The sequence below is a fragment of the Argiope bruennichi genome, chromosome 9 (assembly GCF_947563725.1).
Source record: "Argiope bruennichi chromosome 9, qqArgBrue1.1, whole genome shotgun sequence".
NCBI classification, from domain to species: Eukaryota; Metazoa; Arthropoda; class Arachnida; order Araneae; family Araneidae; genus Argiope; species Argiope bruennichi.
The window spans coordinates 53482409-53503969 of record NC_079159.1 but is presented as its reverse complement, the minus strand read 5'-3'; the positions used below and the strand labels follow the sequence as shown (position 1 = coordinate 53503969).

The following is a 21561-nucleotide window of genomic DNA, read 5'->3' as shown; positions in this document are numbered from 1 at the left end:
TTTTGCATCAATTAATTCAAAGAAATACTAAAGGAATTGAAAGCAAATGTGTAAAATTTGAAACTTGGTTATTTGTATTTTTTGAATATTTTATTGCCATGGTCAATTTATTGAATTAATATTACATAATTTCTTAAATCAAAGGTTGTTTCATTTTAATTCAATTTATGCTATATCTTTCGGCTTGGTTTATTGAAATCATGTAAATGAAGTGAATTTATATCAATTTTGGTAAGAAAGTAGAATTAATGACTGTTTATGTTAATATAACACCATATTATTTCAAATTTCATTATTTTAGGTGCTCGAAGTCATGTGAACCGAATGTGTTTGGCAGCAGATATTCCACTGATTGAAAGTGGAACTTCAGGATACTTGGGTCAGGTCACTGTATATAAAAAAGTAAGTTGTTCAGAGTATTTTTTTTTTTTTTTTTTTTTTTTTTAATATTTTGTTTCTTGTCAATATATTTTTATATGAAATATTTCTGAAATAACTATAACTTTTATACATATCAGCAGCAGATTTTTAAGGGTGATAATTTTTTTGTTTTTACTAATTTACTAACACAGCATTATTATTCTTTTTAAAAAACATGTACAAGGTGTCATTGTGTTATATAGTTAGATCAAAATTTGTCTTCCTGTTTTTTCAGTTTGCAAAGAATTATTGAAAATAGATATTGTTCTTTAAATATTTTTACCTCTTTCCCAATTTATTTATTTTCTTGTAATGATTTTCAAAGATTATTTATTTATTTTGTCTGTCTGTCCGTCCATGAAAGGTGACAAATGTTTTATCATCAAAAGATTTCAAACTTTTCATTTTCTGAATTTATGTGTCCTGTAATAATTTGCTATTTTGGTGGTAATTTGATCATCTCTAAATCGAATTATAATTGTTTTATGGTAACTTATTTAAAAACCATGGAATCTTACTGTTCCCATTCATGTCATAACATTTTAAAATCAAGTTAATGCAATTCTGTTTCTGATCTGAAGTGTATAAAGTGTTCTTTATTTTTTTATTGAGTGAGAATTTTTATTATTTCTTAACAAACCTGAAAATTATATAATTCTTTTTAAAGTTTGTGTATATTTTGAATCTTATACAATTGTGTTTTGCTATCAGAAGGGTTTGAAATGACCAGTCAAATTTGTGAAACTTTCCTTTTAGACATTGAAAAAGACATTGCTATTAATTTGACTTGCATAAATTAATGTATGTTAAAAATTATGAGCCCATCACAATTGTTAATTTTGCTCTATGTTATTGTACATTTTATTTTATATTGGTGATCTATATTGTTAATTTTTTTATGACTCTGTTTTCCTATCTTAGAAAATTACTGAATGTTTTGAATGTTTACCAAGAAAGCCTCAGAAAACATATCCTGGATGTACTATTCGGAATACACCTTCAGAACCTGTACATTGTATTGTCTGGGCTAAACATTTGTTTAAGTAAATAATTTACTTATGCTCTTTAATATTAAAAATAACTTTCCTTTCATGAAATAAAAATTATTAAATGCAGTTTTTTTTTTTTTTTTCCCCTTTCTGCACAATTTTCAAAGTAGTAAGACTAATGAGAAAACTTCAAGAATTCTAAATTACCATTTTAAAGAGTACTTCAGTAATTATCCTTTTATCTCTCTATTTTATTAATATATACTATTTTGCAAACTGAACCTCCTTCACAGTTTTATTATATGATGTGTACGTATATATGCACATGTTCACCATATACTGTGAGTGGAAGGGGGGGGGGGTAATTTATTCAAGGAGTGTTGATAGAATGTAATATCTTTCTGAAAAAGAAAAAGAAATTTTAGTAAAATTATAATTAGTCATAAAATCATTGGTAATATAATGCAGATTTAATTAAAGAGTGTTTTCTTAATTTTTTTCAAAATTAATTGAAAGGTTAATATGACAATGCTTATGAGTTATAATTAAATTATGTTATATATTCTATCCATACAATTTCAATACTCTCATAAAAGTTTAAGTTTTGACTTTATAAAATTAAAAGGCAAATGTAGCACTAAGTGCTGTTACTTGTTTGAAAGAGGAATTGTGGGTATAATCTAACTAAACATTTAATTTAAGAGAACATCATATTATAATATCCTATGTAGCGTTTACAGTGAGCTGTGTTATAAAATTACTAGATAGATGTTTTTTTTTAACAGTTTTGAAATATTCTTATTTTATTTTAGTCAACTGTTTGGTGAGACAGATGCTGATGAAGAAGTTTCTCCAGATGTGGCTGATCCAGAGTTAGGTGAGAAATTTTATGCATAATTTGAATGTAAAATAAAGAAAAAAATTTCATATAATTAATAATAAATGATCAATTAACTTTGTAAACAAGCTGTCATTAATGCTGTTTTTACACATATATGCAATTAAATTTTGAACTAATTATAAAAAAGTACCTTTCAACTATTAAATTTTTTTAGAGTAAAATCTTAAATGTAATGTATGTATTTTAATCCGATGGAAATGGAAATAGTAAACACAGTTTAACATGCAAATATTTCTTATATAATATATTTGTAAGTAAGGATTATAATTGTATTAAAAAACATCAGTGATTAATTTTTCTATAATATGAGAATATTATAAATTTAAGACTTTTGGTATGCTATTATTCATACTTTCTTGTAGGAGGACAAGCAAATGAGGCTGGAAATGTACAAAGAATCTCTACAAGAGAATGGGCCAAATCTTCTGACTATGATCCTCGTAAGCTTTTCGAGAAGGTATGTGCTTTTCTATTATAACAAAATAAATCCATGTTATGGTTTGTTGTGTCCCATAGAAATTAGTATTAGTAAAAAAAAAAAAGTCAAAATGTTAATAATAAGAAAACTTATTATTAAATGATATATAATAAAACTTTTTTGAAATTTCACTTGAAATCACTTCAAGATTTCATATACTTTGAATTCACTTGTCCTCCTTCCCAATTTTGCTTTTATTAATGGTTGTGTTAAATTTATTTGAAGTCATTTAAATGTGACATAACTATGGCTTCTATGTTTTAGAGAATTTGTTGACGAGGAATTATTTGTCAATGATAATGTATTAGATGTTTAGTATAATTTTGTCTAAAGAAAGCATTGAGAATCTGTATAGTGATGAAAAAAGTACATGTAAGATCATTCATTTCATTTCTCAGAGGTGGAGAAATATTTTTGTCGACTAAATATTTGGATTTTTTAAAAAATATTTTTGTTCTAATCTGTTTTGTTTTAAGTTCTCATTTTTTTTAAATCCTAAAACTATATGAATTCTGTTAATTCGCTTCATGGGTTTCTTATATAATATTTTTCCTTTTCTGCCTTAGCTATTTTCTGAGGATATCAAATACTTACATTCTATGACTGATCTTTGGAAGAAACGGTGCCGTCCAATGATATTAGATTGGAATGATCTGCCAGATGCAGGTTACTTTTTTATGTTATTGTATTATTAGGAACAACTGTAATGTTTGCATTATATAATTCTTTTATAAAAAATTGTTTGTTTGTTTACGTTATAAAATACATACATGTTCCATAGCTAAATTTATTAAAGATAAACAGTAGAATGGATTTTTATTTGGTTGAATAATAAACTCTTATATTTTTGAGGATTCTTTTTGGTATGGAAAACTTTACAATATGTGAGGAAAATTATCATTATTTATTATATTGCATATTTTAATTACCATATTTCATTTATTCTTAATGTTTAGTTTTCAGTCTTATAAGAGAAATCAATGTCCAGTGGAGTATGAAAGTACGAGAATTAGAGAGAAAAGATTTATTTCAGTTATGACACATTTTCACAGATTGTAGCATTTTTTATTTATTTATTTATTTATTTATTTTTTTTTTGGTGGGTGAGGGATCAAGCTTTATCATTCTTGAAATTAATTTTCTTTTATATAGTAACTTTACATTTAATATCTTAACCACTTTTTGTATTGATTTATTGTTGTTCAATTAATCATGCTTATTTAATTTCTTGCTGTTTACTTTTGGTTATTTGGTTTTCTTGCTGTTTACTTGCTGTTTACTATTCATTATTTTATGAAGTTGAACTTTTTCTTTCTTTTTTTGTTCCAAGCCTCTGTTGTGTCTAAATTTATAAAATGATTTAACAAATATTAGGAAACAAAAGAATACATTTATTAATTTAAAAAAACAGCCATCTTAAAAGTATATAAATATATCTAGGTTATGTAAAATATATTTTTGATAGTTTAAATTATGAAAAAGAAAATTGATAATGAAAAATTTAGCCAAAATTTCCCATTGTTAAAGGGATTTGATAAATGCTGATTCCAGATATTAAAAGCTGAATTCAGATATTAAAGAGGAAAGAAAAAATGACTTGATTGATTAGAATAATATTTAAATATTTTTGATTACACACTTTTATTAATTTGTCAAATGAATGAATTTGTTAAAATAAATATGATTCTATGAGTAGATATAATATATATCTGTGATATAAACACTGGATCAAGTTGTATTTTACATTCTCGAATTTTATTTCTTTTGTAATTAATGTTAATTGGACTAATTTTTCTTTATAAATGTGTTTGAATGTGAAGTGTAAACTGATTCAAAATTGAATGGAGAACAAGTAATGATCAAATTAGTAATTGATGTTGCATCCTGGAAATTATATGAAAAATTTCGTAAACAAGATTTTTTCATCAAATAGTATCGATTATGTTTCCTTTGATGGTTAAAATCCTGAAATTAATCTGCTTTTGTAGACCAGATGCATTTTATTTATTATTATTATTATTTATGTTTTAGTTCCTGGAAGCAGTAAACAAGAAGAACCACGGATCAAAGATCAGATGCTATGGAACATAAAGCAATGTGCAGACATATTTTGTAGCAGTCTAACTGCTTTAAAAAAGAAAGTTGATGAAGGAGGCCCTGGGACTATTTTGACTTGGGATAAGGTTATTGCTTTTTTTTTTTTAAATCATATTTTGAAACTTATTATGAATGCTGCTATTGCTTTTAAAATCTAAATAGATACTGATTAATGTGTATCTTGTCAATTTTTTCTTCTCGTTTATTCTACCTTTTGTCTTTAAATTTTACATTTCATTAGAAGCAATTTGATCTCATTAAAGCCTGAATGAACATTTCAGTAAATAAAAAGGAGTTTTATGTCTTATTTGTATTCATATTGCATTCAACTGACATGACACATTTTCCTGGAAATACAGATTTCAAGGTTTTTGGATCTGAATTTTATCAATCTTGAGATTGATTAATTTTTCTTTTCTGTAACAATTCTACCGTATTTTTAATCTTTTAAGCACTTTTTGTATAAATTTGTGCATTGGACCATTCTTATTTTACCTCTTGGTGTTCATATTTGATAAACTCATTATTTTATAAATTTCAGCTTTTTTATGTTCCAAGCATGTGCCATGTCTGCATTCAGTTGTTCTCATTACATCATTTAACTTTCTCATAGTTTATTTGATTTTTTAAAAGAATTTTTTGAAGTATTAAATATTTTCAAATTAAATATTTAAGATTGTATAGGTTTGATATTAAATATTTTTATTCGTAACAATTTCAATGTTCAAAATATATATGTATAACTTTTTAAAATTTAAAAACAGCAGATTAAACTCGATTATATCCTTCGTTAAAAGAAAATTCACAAATTTTGAACAAAGTGGATAAAAAAAAAATTCAGTGTAAACGCCTTTAAGTAGATATTAAAAGATTCATGTTTTGTCAAATAATTGTAAATATAAAAGACCTTTTTAATGCCATGTTTTCAGTTTCATAATTTTTATCTTTTACTCTGGGAGACACTTGATAGAAATGTGTGATATACTCTTTTGTTGAAGATAGTAATATATATTAAAATTGATAATAATATCAATTAATATTTTTATGCCACTTTATATTTTCTATATAGGATGATGATCATTGCATGGATTTTGTTGCTTCTGTTTCTAATTTACGAGCACATTGCTTTCTTATACCCTTGCAAAGCAAATTTGATGTTAAAGGTAATGTTTTTTTGTTAGATACATATTGTGTTTTAAAATACCTTGAAATGAATTTTACTCTAAAAGTCAAAATATTGCATGAAATTTAATTTTTTTAAAATTATTTAATAAAAAAAATAATTTATCTGAATTAATATTTCAGCAATTGCCGGTAATATTGTTCCTGCCATTGCAACAACCAATGCAGTCATTTCAGGATTGTTGGTTTTACAACTGATTAATATCTTGAAAGGAGACATAACCAAGTGCAGAACAGTATGTATTTTTCTAATTTGCTATTTTATTTTTTATTTATTTATTTTTCATTTCTTCTCTATTTTATTTTAAAAGAACAAGTTTTCTTCTGATTAATTTAATATATGCAAGTATTAATTTCAAATTATCCCTTCTTGCAATTACAATATTTTTGCTGATAATTCTATTTATTTCTTTTATAATTTCTTTTAAACATAAAATAGACTGAGATATCTGTTAGTTACTAAAACATTTTTGAAAATGTTTTTTATTGGAAATAAATTTGAGGACCATCCAAAAAAAAAAAAAAAAAAGTCTTTCATATCACCATCAGGCAACCTATTATGTACTGCAAAAAAATTAGTGTGCTTGAGAAATGGTTAACTGAGAAATCTTATATGACAGTTGGAATTTCTGTTCCTTCTGCCCTTAAATAGGAATGTATATCTGTGGTGAAATTTTTGAATACTCTGACCTAAATTCCTCATCAATGTCACTTTTTGCTTGTTGAGGTATCAAGAAAAACCAATGGTTCATTTGAAATTTTAAAGGTTTGTAGTGAAAAGAGATTCATGGTGTTGTGCAGATGAAAACACTGGCTTTTGGGAATCGTATTTTATTGAGATTTCTTTTTGATTCCACATCAAAAGATGCACAAAACATCAAATCATTCACACATACTTAACATGGAAGAATAAATTATTGCATAGTTTCAAGTTGGCAAGCGAACTATCGCAAAGTATTGATGTCTTACTTACTAATTGAAAGGCATCATGGGAACTATATAAATACTCTGTCTCGAAGTGCCATCTAGGGGTAGGTGTGGAGAATAGACAATATATATCACTGGTTACAGGTTGTTAAAATGTCCATTACTGGGAATGTAGTGTTATTACCATAATGAGGTGGTGATACAATTCAGTGAGAACTCACATTTGACAGTTAATGAAGCTCATTAATAACTTCTCTTGGATATTTTTGTTCTTTTTGTACCTTTTTAAAAATTGTGGGTCATCTATATGGCAAACCGGAAAAACTTAACTTTTGATGGGTGGTTGATCATGGCATTCCCATTTAGACTGTAATATGACGAGTTTTTTTATCACAAATAATGGAATATGAGTGGCTTGCTTTATTGATCAGAAACAAAAAAAGCTGTTCTTCAAATCCATTTTAAAACCATTATCTTGTGATTTTCCTATTAGGAAGCAATTCGATTTAACCTATTTTAAAATATTGAGAAATAGCATTGTGCTGTAATGGTCAGTTCCGTAGAAAATTCATAATAATTCAAAGCTGTACAAATATTGTACATGTTAGATAATTCTTAATTAATTAATATTATATTATGTTAGATAATAACTTCTTCTGTGAAATTACTTCAGAGTTAAAGTAAATTGATAAAAGGTTGCTCGCATATAATCCACTTTTTATCAGTTTGTAGAAACAATACAAAGCAACCCTTATGCAGCAATTTTGATTGTTCAAAAAAAAAAAAAAAAAATCTGGAAACTTAAGCAAAATTTAAATCTATTCTATACTTCCATATCATATATCAATAAATTCTAACTAATTATAAATACTTAGTTTACAGAAACATTTCAAAATTTTAAATAATCTCTTCGATAAATTTATAAGGTTAAATTATTAAATGATAGTGTGTATAAAAATGTAATGGTAAATGAGGCGATAAAATCAAGATTATTAAATGGTAAAATATTGCTTTTAAATGTCATATTTCATGTATATTTTTGCCATCTTTAGTTTTTTTTTTTTTTTTTTTTTTTTTTTTTTCTAATCTACACTTTTTTTTTCCAATTATTTGTTTATGTTAGGCATGGCTGAATGAAAGTGCTAAAGGGGGAAAGAAAATGATCTCATCTGCTCAGTTGGAGAAACCAAATCCCAAATGTTTTGTGTGCTCTCCTCTTACACCAGAGGTAATTATATATGATATTAAAAAGAAATCTTGAAGTTAAAATGAATTTATTAACTATTCCGTGTTTTATGTGCATTTGTGGTAATCGAGACATTTTATACTTAAAAATAATTTTTGAATTTTTGTTTCTTAAAATCAAGGAGACTTCATTGATATTTAAACTTCAAAATATACATATAGATAGATTTAAAACATCAAAAGCTCAGCTTTAAAAATTTGAAAATGATAAATCTATTTAGTGTAATAATCCCAAACAATGCTGTTTGTTTAAGGTATTTAATTTTTTAAATTATTATCTGTATATATTTACAGAAATCCAATCTTTTATCTGTACACTATAATTATTTGACATTTTTCATTATTTTTGGCCAGTGGTCAGTTCACTAAATTTGGTGAGAGCTGCCTCTGATTGAGAAGTGGGTCTTTCACAGGGTGGCTACAGAACCAGGTAATCAAATATATCAAGGAATTTTATCAATTTGGAAAAGTCTAAGAAATTTGTAAAAATATTTAAATATCGGAGGAAAATGCAAACAAGAGCATTTCACACCGATCATGCAAGCAACCAGTAATTTTGCACTATCATTTCTCTACGTTTAAAGCCTTAGTTTGCCAAAACAATCATAGCAACAGTATCCAGAGGCAACTTTTTTTCAAGTGTATGATGAATTTTTGAAATTTCATTATTCTAAGAAGTGTGATAAGCTGTTGAATATTGCTAGCTGCAACTCTAATAAAATTTTCAGAAAAATCAGTTTTTGCTTTAAACAGAATGAATAAATTTTGGTTAGATTTTCCTTAACTCAAAAACCTTGCAAGGGTGTCAGATTATTGTTAAAAGTGATAATGATCCTTTCTCACTGTAACAGTGATGTTAAGAGACCATTTTTGGTCAATAAAAATTATCTGCGAGAGAATATAAAAGAATAAACACTCGTTACAAAGAGAATTGTTTATGACAGCATTCAAATAAATTGTGAAATAAGTAATTTTGAAGTGTCAAAACAATCGATTTTAAGTGTAAAGAATTCATGAACTAAATGTAAAGAGGGGAAATGAAAGGAAGAAAAAAGGAATTTAACAGAGTTGAGAAGGGGGAAAAAAACAATAAAAAAAAAATCTTGAGTCAGCTCAAAAAGAAAGTTTAAAAATTGAGGCCCTCAAAATTTTGAAAAAAAAAGGAGGAGAGGGTGGGTTAAAACTTTTTGCTTCATTTAATGCAGGACTGGTTTTAACCAAATGTTTTTTTAATAATTGATCGTTCAATTTTGAAATTAATAATTGATTATTATTTGTTATTTTTGATTATTTTTATTTATAATTGATTATTTTTTTGCATTTTAATTATAAAAGTTAATTATTTGTTTCTTGTGTTATTATAATTAAGTTAGTATATTATATCCATGATTATATATAAAAGTATAAGTTCTTAATTAGAGGAAGTAATTAATTATTGAAGAAAATATATTTAATGTCATATTTTGGCAATTTCTTTTGTTTGAATCTTTGCTAAAATATGTAATTAGATGCATATAATCATACTATTTTTTTATTATTGAATTGATTTAAAATTTTGAACAAAGATCATAATAAACTTTACCGTTAACGTAATTTAACTTGTACTGTAAAAAGTACTTTCAATGTTTCCTAGAATTCTTTTGAAATTTTAGAAACAAAATATTTCATTAAAATTTCCTTTTTTTTTTTTTTCTTTTTTTTTCCCCATATAAGAAAGTAATATACTGTTTTAATAGTTTTTTAAGGGGAATGTTAATGCCATTTTTAAAAAATTAAATTTCAAGAAAAAATTTTTACATTAAACAACTCTTAAAAATGTTTTTAATTAAGTATATTGTATACATACAGTGATTCTGAGTATGGAGAAAGCCGGAAAACGAATATGGTTAGTAACCATGAGTCAGAGAAATGTTGCAAGTTTATTCAGGAAAAAAGAAATTTTTTGCAGCTTCTGTAGCCGCCCTGTTTCAGCCCCCCCGCCCTCCGCCTTTTTCTTTCTCTTTCTTCTTTCCTAATGAGAGTCCTCAAACATAGAAATTTAAATCCCCAAAAGGGAGCTGATTTTGACAATAGTTAATTGTGTGCATATTACAATTGCTTTGCTTATATTACAATTCCTTTGCTTTTAAATGTATGCCCCCCCCCTCTTTATCTTTCAGATATAAGTATGCATTTCATTGAATAAATATAGAATTTTATATCTCAATAAAATATCTGTAATTTGGTATTTCTTAACTGGCTCCGATAATAAATTAGAATTTTTAGAAGGGCAAGTAAGGACTATTAAAGGAAAAGTAATTTATTGCTTGTAAATGGCAATGCCTTTGATGCAGTGTAAGCAGCAGATAACTGCTCAGATGTGTATTTATAATCTATGCTATCTACTGTATATAATATTTTGTGTATTTTTTAAAACATTTTGTGGTATAAACATGTTTTGCTTTTAAAATGTTTAACAATCCATCATTTATTCGATGATGTTTTTGCTAATCTGACAACCATCTTGTCTGTTATTTATTGGAGTACATAGGGACTGTTATATTTATATTCATTATGCTTTAGATAAATGTTTTTTTAGTGTATTTAAATAAAAAATAATTTACTGCAATTATTGGATCTTTACTCATTTATTATGATATATTTTGAATTATTTTTTTTTTGAATTGATATATTGTATCAATTTATAATTATGCTCTGTAGATTACTTCACATCATAATTTTGCTCATAATATAATCTCATAATTTTGCATCATAATATAATATCACATTAATTATATTTTAATTATATCTCATTTATATAATTTTTAAAGCAAATCTCCATTATATCTTCCTTAATTTAAATAATTTTCGTTATTAAGAATGTTCCAGTTCACTAAAACCACATTTGTTAGATTAAAAGGTTTCTATAAATTTTGAAATCAATAATCTAGTGAAAATAAATTATTAGTAAGACAATTATTTTGAAATTTTTTTTTTTTTTTGAATTTTCCTATATTCTTTTAATATTTTATAACAGCTATTCATTTTCACCATCAAATTATTTGTATTTGAATATTTTAGTACATAATTTGCAGCAGACATTTCTGTGTGCCATTTACTACCTTATTAAAATTTTTGAAGTAATTGTTTGAATCAAATCACTTAATGGTTCACTTCTGTTCTAAGTGTGTAAAATGAAATTATTAAGTAAATTATCCTTTTCATCCTTATATAAAGTTTTTGCGTGAATTATATTTATTCTTTAATTTTGATTTTTTTTTTTTTAATTTGACATTTTGTCTTCTAGGTTGCAGTAAAAGTTAATGTGAAAACTCTAACAGCAAAAACTTTAAATGATAAGGTAATGTTCTTAATTGTATGTATTTGTAATTCATGTACATATAAATTTTTTAAATTGGCAGTTTCTCTACTTGTTTGTATTACCAAGGTTGCCACACCACTTAGAGAATCTGGGAAATTAGGATAAACACAGGGAATTTAAAAATCGGCTTTAAAAAAACGGTAAAATACTGGAATTTTAAGTTTCTTAATTATTTTTCCCATCTAAAAAAGGAAGATCTCTAAAGATGCAAGAATAAAAAATCATAATCATCGCTTCCAAAAATAGAATACCATTAATGATTATGTAATGTGGAAACTCACGCCTTTTCTACACTCTCCTTCATTTTTTTCCATCAAACATCAGTTTCATTTCGATTTTTGAGACAATTGTGTTTTTTAAATAAGATTCCCGAACTGCAGTTAATGCTCAAGACTTCTGTAACTGAATGAAGGAATAGAATATATATCTCTCTCAAGGGAATAGCAACATTCAATCTGCGGATGCATCGCTGTGGTATTTAATCATTCACACGTGAGTTTATTGAATGATTTTTTTATCATTTGTTAAATTAAGAGCTTATTCAATGTAGATGAAGGGAAAAAAATTTAAACAATGAGCTGCTCAAAATTTATACTTAATACAAATTGGATGGATAAAAAAAAATCAATCCTGATTTTGCTGATGGAGTTCGAGATGCCACGCAAAATCTATTTGTTGCATGCTGCTCGTTTTGTAAGAAAATAACAAGCCTAAGTAATATGGGAAAACATGCACTTATTAGTTATGCCAAAAAAGGGGGGGGGGACAAAATTGTGTGTTAGTTTAAAAAAATCATAACTAAAATTAGACTTTGTATCTGAAAGAAAAGATGGCTGTCGAATCCGAAAACGCAAAATTTAATGTCCGAAAATAAAATGATTTTGAACTTTTTAGTTTGAGAGCAATCATTTAAAGCTGATTTTTTTATGGGCATTAAAACTTGTTGCGTCATATTCATCCTTTAATGCATTCAATGATATATTGGAAATATGTTCACTGAAAGTGAAACAGCTAAAGGCTGTACATTAGGCCGTACAAATATATCGTACTTTATTTGTTATCTCCATGAAACTGATAGATGAAAAGTCTGCAGAAATTGATGCCCAAATACATGAATTGGCATAAATGAATAAATAAAATGTTTTATTAATTTATTTGTATTGTCATAACAAAAATATTTTATTATGATACAAATCACCCAATCCTTAATTTTATGTGACTTACAATTAAAGAGCATCATTAGATGTAATATATATAACCCCCCCCCTTTAATATGTAAATTTTTGTCTTGCTAAATTCTTGATAATGAATTTTTTTGTATGTAAATATCAAAATTCTTTTAATATACTATTATTTCAAAAAATGTTAAATTGTTGTTTCCTTTCCTTGCTTTTTCAACTCCTTAAATTCATATTATATTATAACTAGCACGAGTGCTATTTTTTCATTTCCTCGTATCTGGAATATATGTACAAGGAAAACACTGCTTTTTACAAATTTAAGTGGCAACCCAGTTATACTAAATCTGTGTGATTCTGGGTATTAAAACTTTTTTTATAGTATGTTTATATTTAGCCCCTTATAGAAATTAAATTTGTACAATGAAATTCTGCCTTTCAAATAGTATTTTTGAACCTGATGTATCATAATCAATATCTAATATTAAAAAATTGATTTACATGTTTTTGTGCCTTTCTTGTTTACTTATGTTATAGAATTTAATCTGATATTACTAAGGTTGTAATTTGGATGATAAATTGAATTCTATTTATTTAGCCTCTTTAGATCATGAGATTTCAGGCTAAAAATAAGCTTTGTTTGACAGTCCTTTATATATATATATATATATATATATATATATATATATATATATATATATATATATATTATTGCATTTTATTTTATAGATATTAAAAGAAAAGTTGCACATGGTCCAACCAGATGTTGTTGTGAATGATGGCTCTGGTAAGCCTTTTAGAGTTTGTTATGTATTTCAGCTCAGAGATATTTAAATTTTGTTTTTTAATCTGAAATATTTCAAATCCATAAAATCCATTGTACCTGAAAATGCAATTAGTGGAGTTTATTTTAAGCTTCCCTTTTCTCAAAAAAAAAAAAAAAAAAAAAAAAAAAAATCCTGTTGTTTTAATAAAACAGGGGTGTTTGTGCTCCGGGGAAACCCCGGAATTCCGGGGATTTTGAACTTCGATACCCGGAAATTCCGGGGATCGTCGTTCAAAAGGAAGTAGGAATAATAATGAATTATTTATTTTGATTTGGGTAATTTTGTTTGCTTTGAAAGCAGAAAACGCAAGGTCAGTGTGTGTGGTGAAAACTTTTCCTTTCTTTCTCCAAAGGCAGTGATAATGCGTGAAAAGGGGGGAAAAACTTCTTTTTTGTTCTTTCCTTATTGCGAGTTATGACTCATTCCCCCGGTTCTCGGACATTCTCTTCTGGATTCTTTTCGGCAAGTAGGCGCGGCAGAAAAAAAAGGGAGAGACTTCGTTCGACCAGATGTGCGATCACGTGACCTGGGTTCAAAGGTCTTAATTTTGCAAAAAAAGTAATTCATTGAACTTTTATAATTAGGTCATTCAATACTTCATAATTGTAATTTTTCATTTCTCCCCCCCCCCTTCTCGAAACTCCAAAATGTCGGTAGTAAGTCCGTAAAAGTTTCAGGGGATTTTTTGGGGTCCCACAAACACCCCTGATAAAATAAATAATAGAAAATCATGACATTTTATCTGCAAAGTCGATTTGGGAGGGAGGGGGCTTTTAAACTGTTAGTGCCTTATTGATTTTAAGTTTTTTTATATTCATCCTTTTTAATTATCTTTTAATATAGGATCATTATCTGAAATCTTTTGTAATATTCTAAGTTTTACTAACAGTTATCAAAACTTTATTGCTGTATTTGTGTGGTATAAATAATAATAATAAAAAAAAATTGAAGGGAAAATGTACTTAAAATTCGATAATGGGGAATTTATGCTATAGAACTTTCTTTCAAATAACATTTGTTATACTATAAAATTGTAAAAATTTTAATTTTTATATATATGCATATTTCTATCATCATAAATGTTGGAAAGACATTTGCAACATTGTAACTTTAAAATGATTGCAACTTTTAATTCTTTCTGGATGAATTTAAATTATTTATAAATAACTGTATATGAATCTGCATTAGTTTGGAGAATTATCTTCAAATTATTTTATTTTATTCTTATTATATTGGTAAAATTGAAAAAAAGTTAAACTAAAATATCACTACACTGCACCCCAGATTAATATTGGTTGGTCAGCAAAATTAACCTGAGAGGGGTTGAGATTAATTCCACTGAAAAGAAGTGTATTTTGCAGAACATAAATCCAATAAATAATAAAATTGGGGCACATTATAAAAACATGTGGTTTATTATAGATAGCATATAGCAATGGTGAACAGATTCAATCTTTTCATGAATGTTGTGTAGGTTTGTAAAAAATTTTAAATCTACATTACTATGTACTGAGTAATGTTACAGTATTATATGAACTAGATATTTTCAAAAAGAAGAAATTAATTATATTATAGGTATTGAGCAACACAGTTGAATTTTTATAAAGATAATTTAATGTTTATTATAATTTAAATTCAATTACATTTTCCTTCCTTCCTTTCCCATAGGAAAAATCATTATCTCAAGTGATCCAGATGATATGATTGGTAGGTAATTTTTTATTTATTTATTTTTGGTATTGAGAGTATGATTTAAAATTTTTGTGTATTAGTGGTTAACTTTCCGTACAAAAATTTACTTTGATAGATGATATGATGGAAAAGATATTATCATCTTTTGGTATTGGTGGGGACTCCTTTTTATTATGTGAAGATTTTTTCCAACATTACAAAATTGTTCTTGTTCTTAAACAGAGGTAAATATTTTACAATTTAACCTTTATATTAAAGCACTACATTATATGAATCTTGTTTCTTTCAATGTCATAGTTATACTCAGTGTAATTCTTCTTCAAAAATGTATTTTAAATTAAATAAAATCAGTGTGCTGATCCTCCAGGTGAAATTTTCTTTAAATTGTGCATTTAATATGAATATTCTCTTTTATCTTTTCATTAGATTGAATACATATATATATATTTTTTCCCTTCCTTAAGAAACTGTTTTCAACAGTATAACTAATTAAATAATAAGATTAGTTTATACATTTGGATTCTATAAATTTATAATGATTTTTTTTATGTTGGTAAGTTGTTAAAAAAACTTCAATCTCTATTTAGTCAGAATAGTGACAAGGTGAATTTTGCATGGCAGGATTGCTAAGTGATGTGAACTCCTTTCATTTGCCTTTCTCATGTTTTTAAATTGTGTATTTTCTGATGCCATTATTTTCTGACTGTTGATTGATTATTCTTAATTATAAATTTTATGTTGTATGGAAGATTTTTTTTTTTTAAGGAAAAGTGCTGTTAAATATAACTTTCTCTTTTCAAGTGATGCATTGAGTGATCAAGAGTTTGAAATTGAGACTGATATTGACAAGCTCGTGACAAAACAAAAAGAAGATATAGCTGATGGAGGAAGTCAAACAGGAATAGAAACAGATGATTTCTGTGGTAAGTGATGTTGAAATTAGTTAATTTAGATGTTTCTGCATTATATAAGTAACCAATTTTCTCGAAAACTTTCTCATAAAGATTTCAGAACTTCAGAATATATTTGAACAATTGAAATTAAATTGATAAATCACAACTTGACATACTGTTACTAGATAACATTGAAAATATATCTAATATTAGTAATGTAATATGTATATAATTACTAATTGTTTTAAAATAAAATATTTAAAATTCTTAATTTAGTTTATTGCAACTAACTTTATTCAACTTGCCTAACTTTACATCGAAATATAGATATTTTACTTTTGGTTATATAATATTAAATTTAACATTTAAAAATAACATTTCTTTAAACTGTCGGAAAAGGAGGCAAATATTAAAAAAGGAGAAAAAAAAGAAGGAAATTACTCATGTTAACATTTTATGATGTTCTGAAATTGTTGGAAACAACAAATGCTAATAAAAAACTGTTACAAGTTAACTTTTACTAGCTTCAAATAAATATGATTTGCTGAAATAAAGTACATATGTTTTCTTTTCAGCTAGTTTATTACTTTTAGCAGTCATTTTATTTTTAATTTTGATACAAAATAATAGCTTTCTAGCTTTGGACTTAATGGAATTTCAGAAAATCCTAATATTTTCTTCTGCATTTATTATTGTTATATTAACACATACACTGAGTGGTCAAATTATTATGACCACCTAACAGTTTTATGCAAAATGAGCTATTGTATCACAGTGTTGGCACTAGAGGGCGAGATAGCTACAAAAAGGGAATGCAAGGCAAGTGAAGCATCAATTGCACTGTGTTACGTGCAGAGATATGAGCAAAAAACGTCGTGATTTAACTGAGTTTGAACACGAGATGATTGTAGGCATTTGAAGCGTCGGGAACTAGTATCAGCAAAATGGCTGTTCTTGTAAAGTGTTCGAGAGTAGCAGTTATAAATATGTACAGAGAGCAGACTGTCAGGCAGAAAACTGGATCTCAACATCAGGCCTGTGGTCGTCACAGGCTACTGAATGCTGAGCTGAAAGGAGACTTGCCACAGTTGTCCACTCACTCCAACAGAAGAGCAACAGTACGTCAAATAGTGGGGGATTTTAATGTACTAAGAGCAACTGCAAACGTTTCGGAACGAACTGCGCAGTGCACATTACACCGTATAAGCTATGGGAGCCGACGACCTGTTCGAAAGCTTCTGCCGTCAGCCTTGAACAAGAGCAGGCGTCTCCATTTTTCAAATGCACATGAGGCTTGGTCAGTAGATGACTGGAAAAGGGATATGTGGTCTGATGAATCGATTTTACAATTACACCATGCTGACGGCAGGTTCGAATATGGCAAAAACAGCATGGAAGCATGGACCCCAGTTGCATTGCCACAACACTTCAAGCTGGTGGAGGCAATATTATGGTATGGGGGATGATTTCTTGGCATTGCATGGGTGCTTTGATTACTGTGCAACAACGTCTGAATGCCAAAGGATATTTAAGTGTTCTTACAGATCAAGTATATCCAGTTATGTTAATGGTGTACCCTGCCAGGGATGGATACTTTTAGTAAGATAATGCTCCTTGTTGTACAGCTGGTATTGTCATCAGATGGTTCGAATAACATGATATTTGCCTTCATTGGCCCGCATAATCATCAGATCTCAATCCAATTGAGAATTTGCAGAAAGAGATCAAAACTGGGCATCAGACAGCTGGATCCAGTGCTATCCAATCTTAAGGAACTGGAAAGTGCAGTTCATTGGATATGGGTTCAAAATCCTTCTATCACCTATTGACATCTCACAGAATCTATGCCAAGAAGAATGTTAGCAGTATTACAGGCTAAAGGTGGTCCAACACTGTATTGAGGGGGTGGTCATAGTAATTTGGCCACTCAGTATAAGTTTCAGAGCAAATAGTCACTTTTTATGCTATTGAAATCAAATCTTGGTTAACAAAAGTTCTCAACACTTGCTGTTAATAAAACAGAAAATACCAAGTCTACATACATGGATTTTTTTTTCTGTCTTTCAGAATTTATTATTATTATGTTCCTTCTAAGAGATTAATTTTTCTTACAGAAACAGTTTGTGACAGTGAAGAAGTTCAAATATCGAAAGTATTAAAAGTTTCTTCGCCAGCCAAGAGAAAGGTACCTGAAGATGAAAATGGAACGCTTTCATTACCTGCAGTAAAAAAAGCAAGGACAAGTGCAGAATAAAGGACAATACATTTTAAAACTTTCGTGTATATTTACTTTTTTTCTTGTCATTTTCATGAAACATACTTCAGCCTTTTTTTTTTTATGGTGAAAATATTTGTCTTCACTTTTTTATAGCTCATTACATCTCCATCGATTCAGAAGCATCTAATAAAAGATTTTCAAAAGAAACTGCAATTGAGTTTGATTTCTATACAAAGACGACTTTGATACTTATTACTTAATATGCTCGAGTTTACAGTCTTTTCAAATTAAAAAATTATATCTTATTATTTTCTTGCCATTATGTGTATAATTTGATATTGATTTTTATGGATCATACAAAGAAATGCACATGTTCTGTATTGCAAGACAGTTGATAGATATGTAATACATTAATCCTTTGCTAATGGATAGGATAGATGTTGCATTGCAGAACTTTTGTTTATGAATTGTATCAGTAAATGGTTATAGCTATACTCCCATCTGTTGAACTAGCCAGTCTCTGCTCTAATCACTTGGCTTTTCTCCTCTTTTAATTATTTGAAGAAAAAAAAACGGAAGTGTTTTATTTCTGTGTCAAAATTCTCATTGGAGAAGTTTTTGAGTTTTCCTCTAGATTATAGTCTAAGATGAAAATCTTCTTAGAAAATATTTAAATTCTTGGTATTTGTGTAGGAATATTAAGAACAGTGTTAAAATTTCTGTTTCTCAAATACTTTATTATTATTATTAATTTAAGAAGGCAAGGCTATTATCTTCAACTGTTTCATTTACAATTTCAAAGCATAAGATTAAATCATGATCAACACATAAAATTTGAGGACTGGATATTCATTCAGATTAATTTATCATGTATTTCTGCCAATACATTCAAAAGCTTGCTTAACTTAGTCCATAATTTTTACGTTTGTTACTCTAAATACATGCAATCGATGCAGTAAATTCATTTCAAAACTGGCAGAATAGTACTTGATAAGATGATTTGTGATTATGGTAATTTGTAATGTAATTTCTAATTATGCTGTGATCTTCATGCTGCTTCAAAATAGAACAAGAATAATACTCAAACAAACATCTAACTTTACAGCATATTACAAAAATAAGAAATTTTGTAAAAATGAAATTATTAATAATTAAAAATTCTAAGGACTGAACTATATAATAGTTATTAATGAATATAAACAGAAAAGATGTAATATTAAGAAAAAAAATTCAGAACATATTTCATTTCTTTAAGTGTTTATATATATATATATATATATATATAAAGTAACCAATCTAAAGTAAGAAAAAGTTTGAAAACGAAACAAAACAGTTTCGAAATCGCAACTAAAATTTATTACCTATTTAAACTAAAACCAAAAAGGAACTTCATAGTATTTAGAGAGCGCAATTGCAGCTACTTCTAAAACACAGATGAATTGATACAAAAGTATTAGAATCAAGTTAATAGGAAAAACAAAAATCAAATAAAAAATAAACCAAAAAAATTATTAAAAAAATATTAAAAAAGAATCCGGCCTGAAGACTTTTTCAAGGGTCACCCTCAGGCAGGGATTCAAATAAAGGGATTTTTTCTGTGAGGACATACAGACATAAGTCTAATAATGATTCCTCGTGACCCGAAAATCCCTTGAAATTATGCTCAAGAGATATACCATTTTAACAGAAAGGAAATACAAAATAACAAATTAGAAAAAAAACCACAAAGTAAAAATACAATAAAAACAAAAACAGCATTAAAATTAAAAATGAAAAAGCCAGACAATACCATCCAACAGTGAAGGAAACTTTAAACAATCGATTGTGATTTCCTGTTTTTAAAAGTTAACTGTAAATTATGTAAACAGAGGTAGGCACCCAGCGCCATCTATTGAGTGATCCAATTTGCAAGTAAAGTTCTATTTTTATTTGATTTTTGTTTTTCCTATTAACTTGATTCTAATACTTTTGTATATATATATATATATAACCTTTTTAACGAATATCAAAAGAAGACTAAATATTATTAGATAATTAAATGTGTGGTTATTCATGTGCCAATATAAGGAACATTTATAATTTATCTATTAGTTTTTAAAAAAATTATTGAATACTTAAATTACAGTTATGGTAAGAGACTGAAACATGAATATTTCAAGTATTACTTATCATTTTCAGTTTTACATCAGTAATTAATTTTAATCGAGATTGAAAAAAAGCATTATCGGGATTACAGTGGAATTTTTCAGATCTGTAGATATATGTAAGTTTAACAGCAAGTAGATTGAATAAAATTGATGAAAGCACATTTTCAATAAATTGTTTTATATTTTCACACTACAAATATATTGGAATTTTGTTTCTACTGCTTATGACAACCCCCAACAAAATTAGGAAATATCTAATAATTCTTGAGGTAACAAGGTCAAAACCATAGAATCAAACCTACAGATTCATAGTGTTTATTATGTGAAAAGTACAAATATAATAAATTAAATATGGTGATATAAGTTACAATGCTGAGAAACAGATTTCAAAATGACATAATATAGTTTTGGGTAAAAGAAAAAAAGGAGTTGGCATTTTTATTTTAGCATTGTGTATTTTAGTCATAAAAAAGGTACTATTCTAAAAAAATAAACATACAGTATATGTAAGATTTTTGTATCAAAAATTTTGTAAGGGGCCATTTATGTATTGAAATAAGAACAAACTTATGGAATTTGAATCCCTGGAAGAACTTTTGAATTTATAAGTCTAAGCCCATTCATTTCAGAATTATGAGGTAATAAAATTTTGATCTCCTAATATTAAAATAAATTTTTTTACTTTTATTTATATTGTAAAAAATAAAAAAAAGAATTTACCTCATTAATTATATTTTGAAAATATTAGCTACTCAATACATTTTGCATACTTTATTATCATCAAAAGACTATTTTTAATACAATGATAAGTTTCAAAATTAGTGTTAATAAAATTTTTTAAACAATAACACACTTAAGTACAAGTGTAAATCGAAGGACAAGGACATGTAAAATTTCAACTTATCGCTAAAGGTCATTTTTCTGTTACATTAAACTTTCTATATTGCCTGTAAAATAATGTATTTAGGAACACATTTCAAAATGTCAAATGCCACTGATCATGTAT

General features: G+C 27.0%; 1 protein-coding gene across 1 annotated transcript in view; it reads left to right on the top strand.

The window, feature by feature from the left end:
* LOC129984201 (SUMO-activating enzyme subunit 2-like) overlaps positions 1 to 18615 on the top strand; it is a 39418-nt gene extending 20803 nt beyond the window's left edge. The window contains exons 5-19 of the mRNA XM_056094023.1: positions 302 to 402; positions 1342 to 1463; positions 2222 to 2286; positions 2673 to 2767; positions 3355 to 3454; positions 4820 to 4971; positions 5955 to 6048; positions 6191 to 6303; positions 8118 to 8222; positions 11526 to 11579; positions 13508 to 13565; positions 15274 to 15312; positions 15413 to 15521; positions 16099 to 16220; positions 18305 to 18615. Of these exons, the coding sequence (XP_055949998.1) occupies positions 302 to 402; positions 1342 to 1463; positions 2222 to 2286; positions 2673 to 2767; positions 3355 to 3454; positions 4820 to 4971; positions 5955 to 6048; positions 6191 to 6303; positions 8118 to 8222; positions 11526 to 11579; positions 13508 to 13565; positions 15274 to 15312; positions 15413 to 15521; positions 16099 to 16220; positions 18305 to 18444 (1469 nt within the window). The 3' untranslated portion in view covers positions 18445 to 18615. The remainder of the gene's footprint in view (positions 1 to 301; positions 403 to 1341; positions 1464 to 2221; positions 2287 to 2672; positions 2768 to 3354; positions 3455 to 4819; positions 4972 to 5954; positions 6049 to 6190; positions 6304 to 8117; positions 8223 to 11525; positions 11580 to 13507; positions 13566 to 15273; positions 15313 to 15412; positions 15522 to 16098; positions 16221 to 18304) is intronic.
* The last annotated feature ends 2946 nt before the right edge of the window (positions 18616 to 21561 follow it).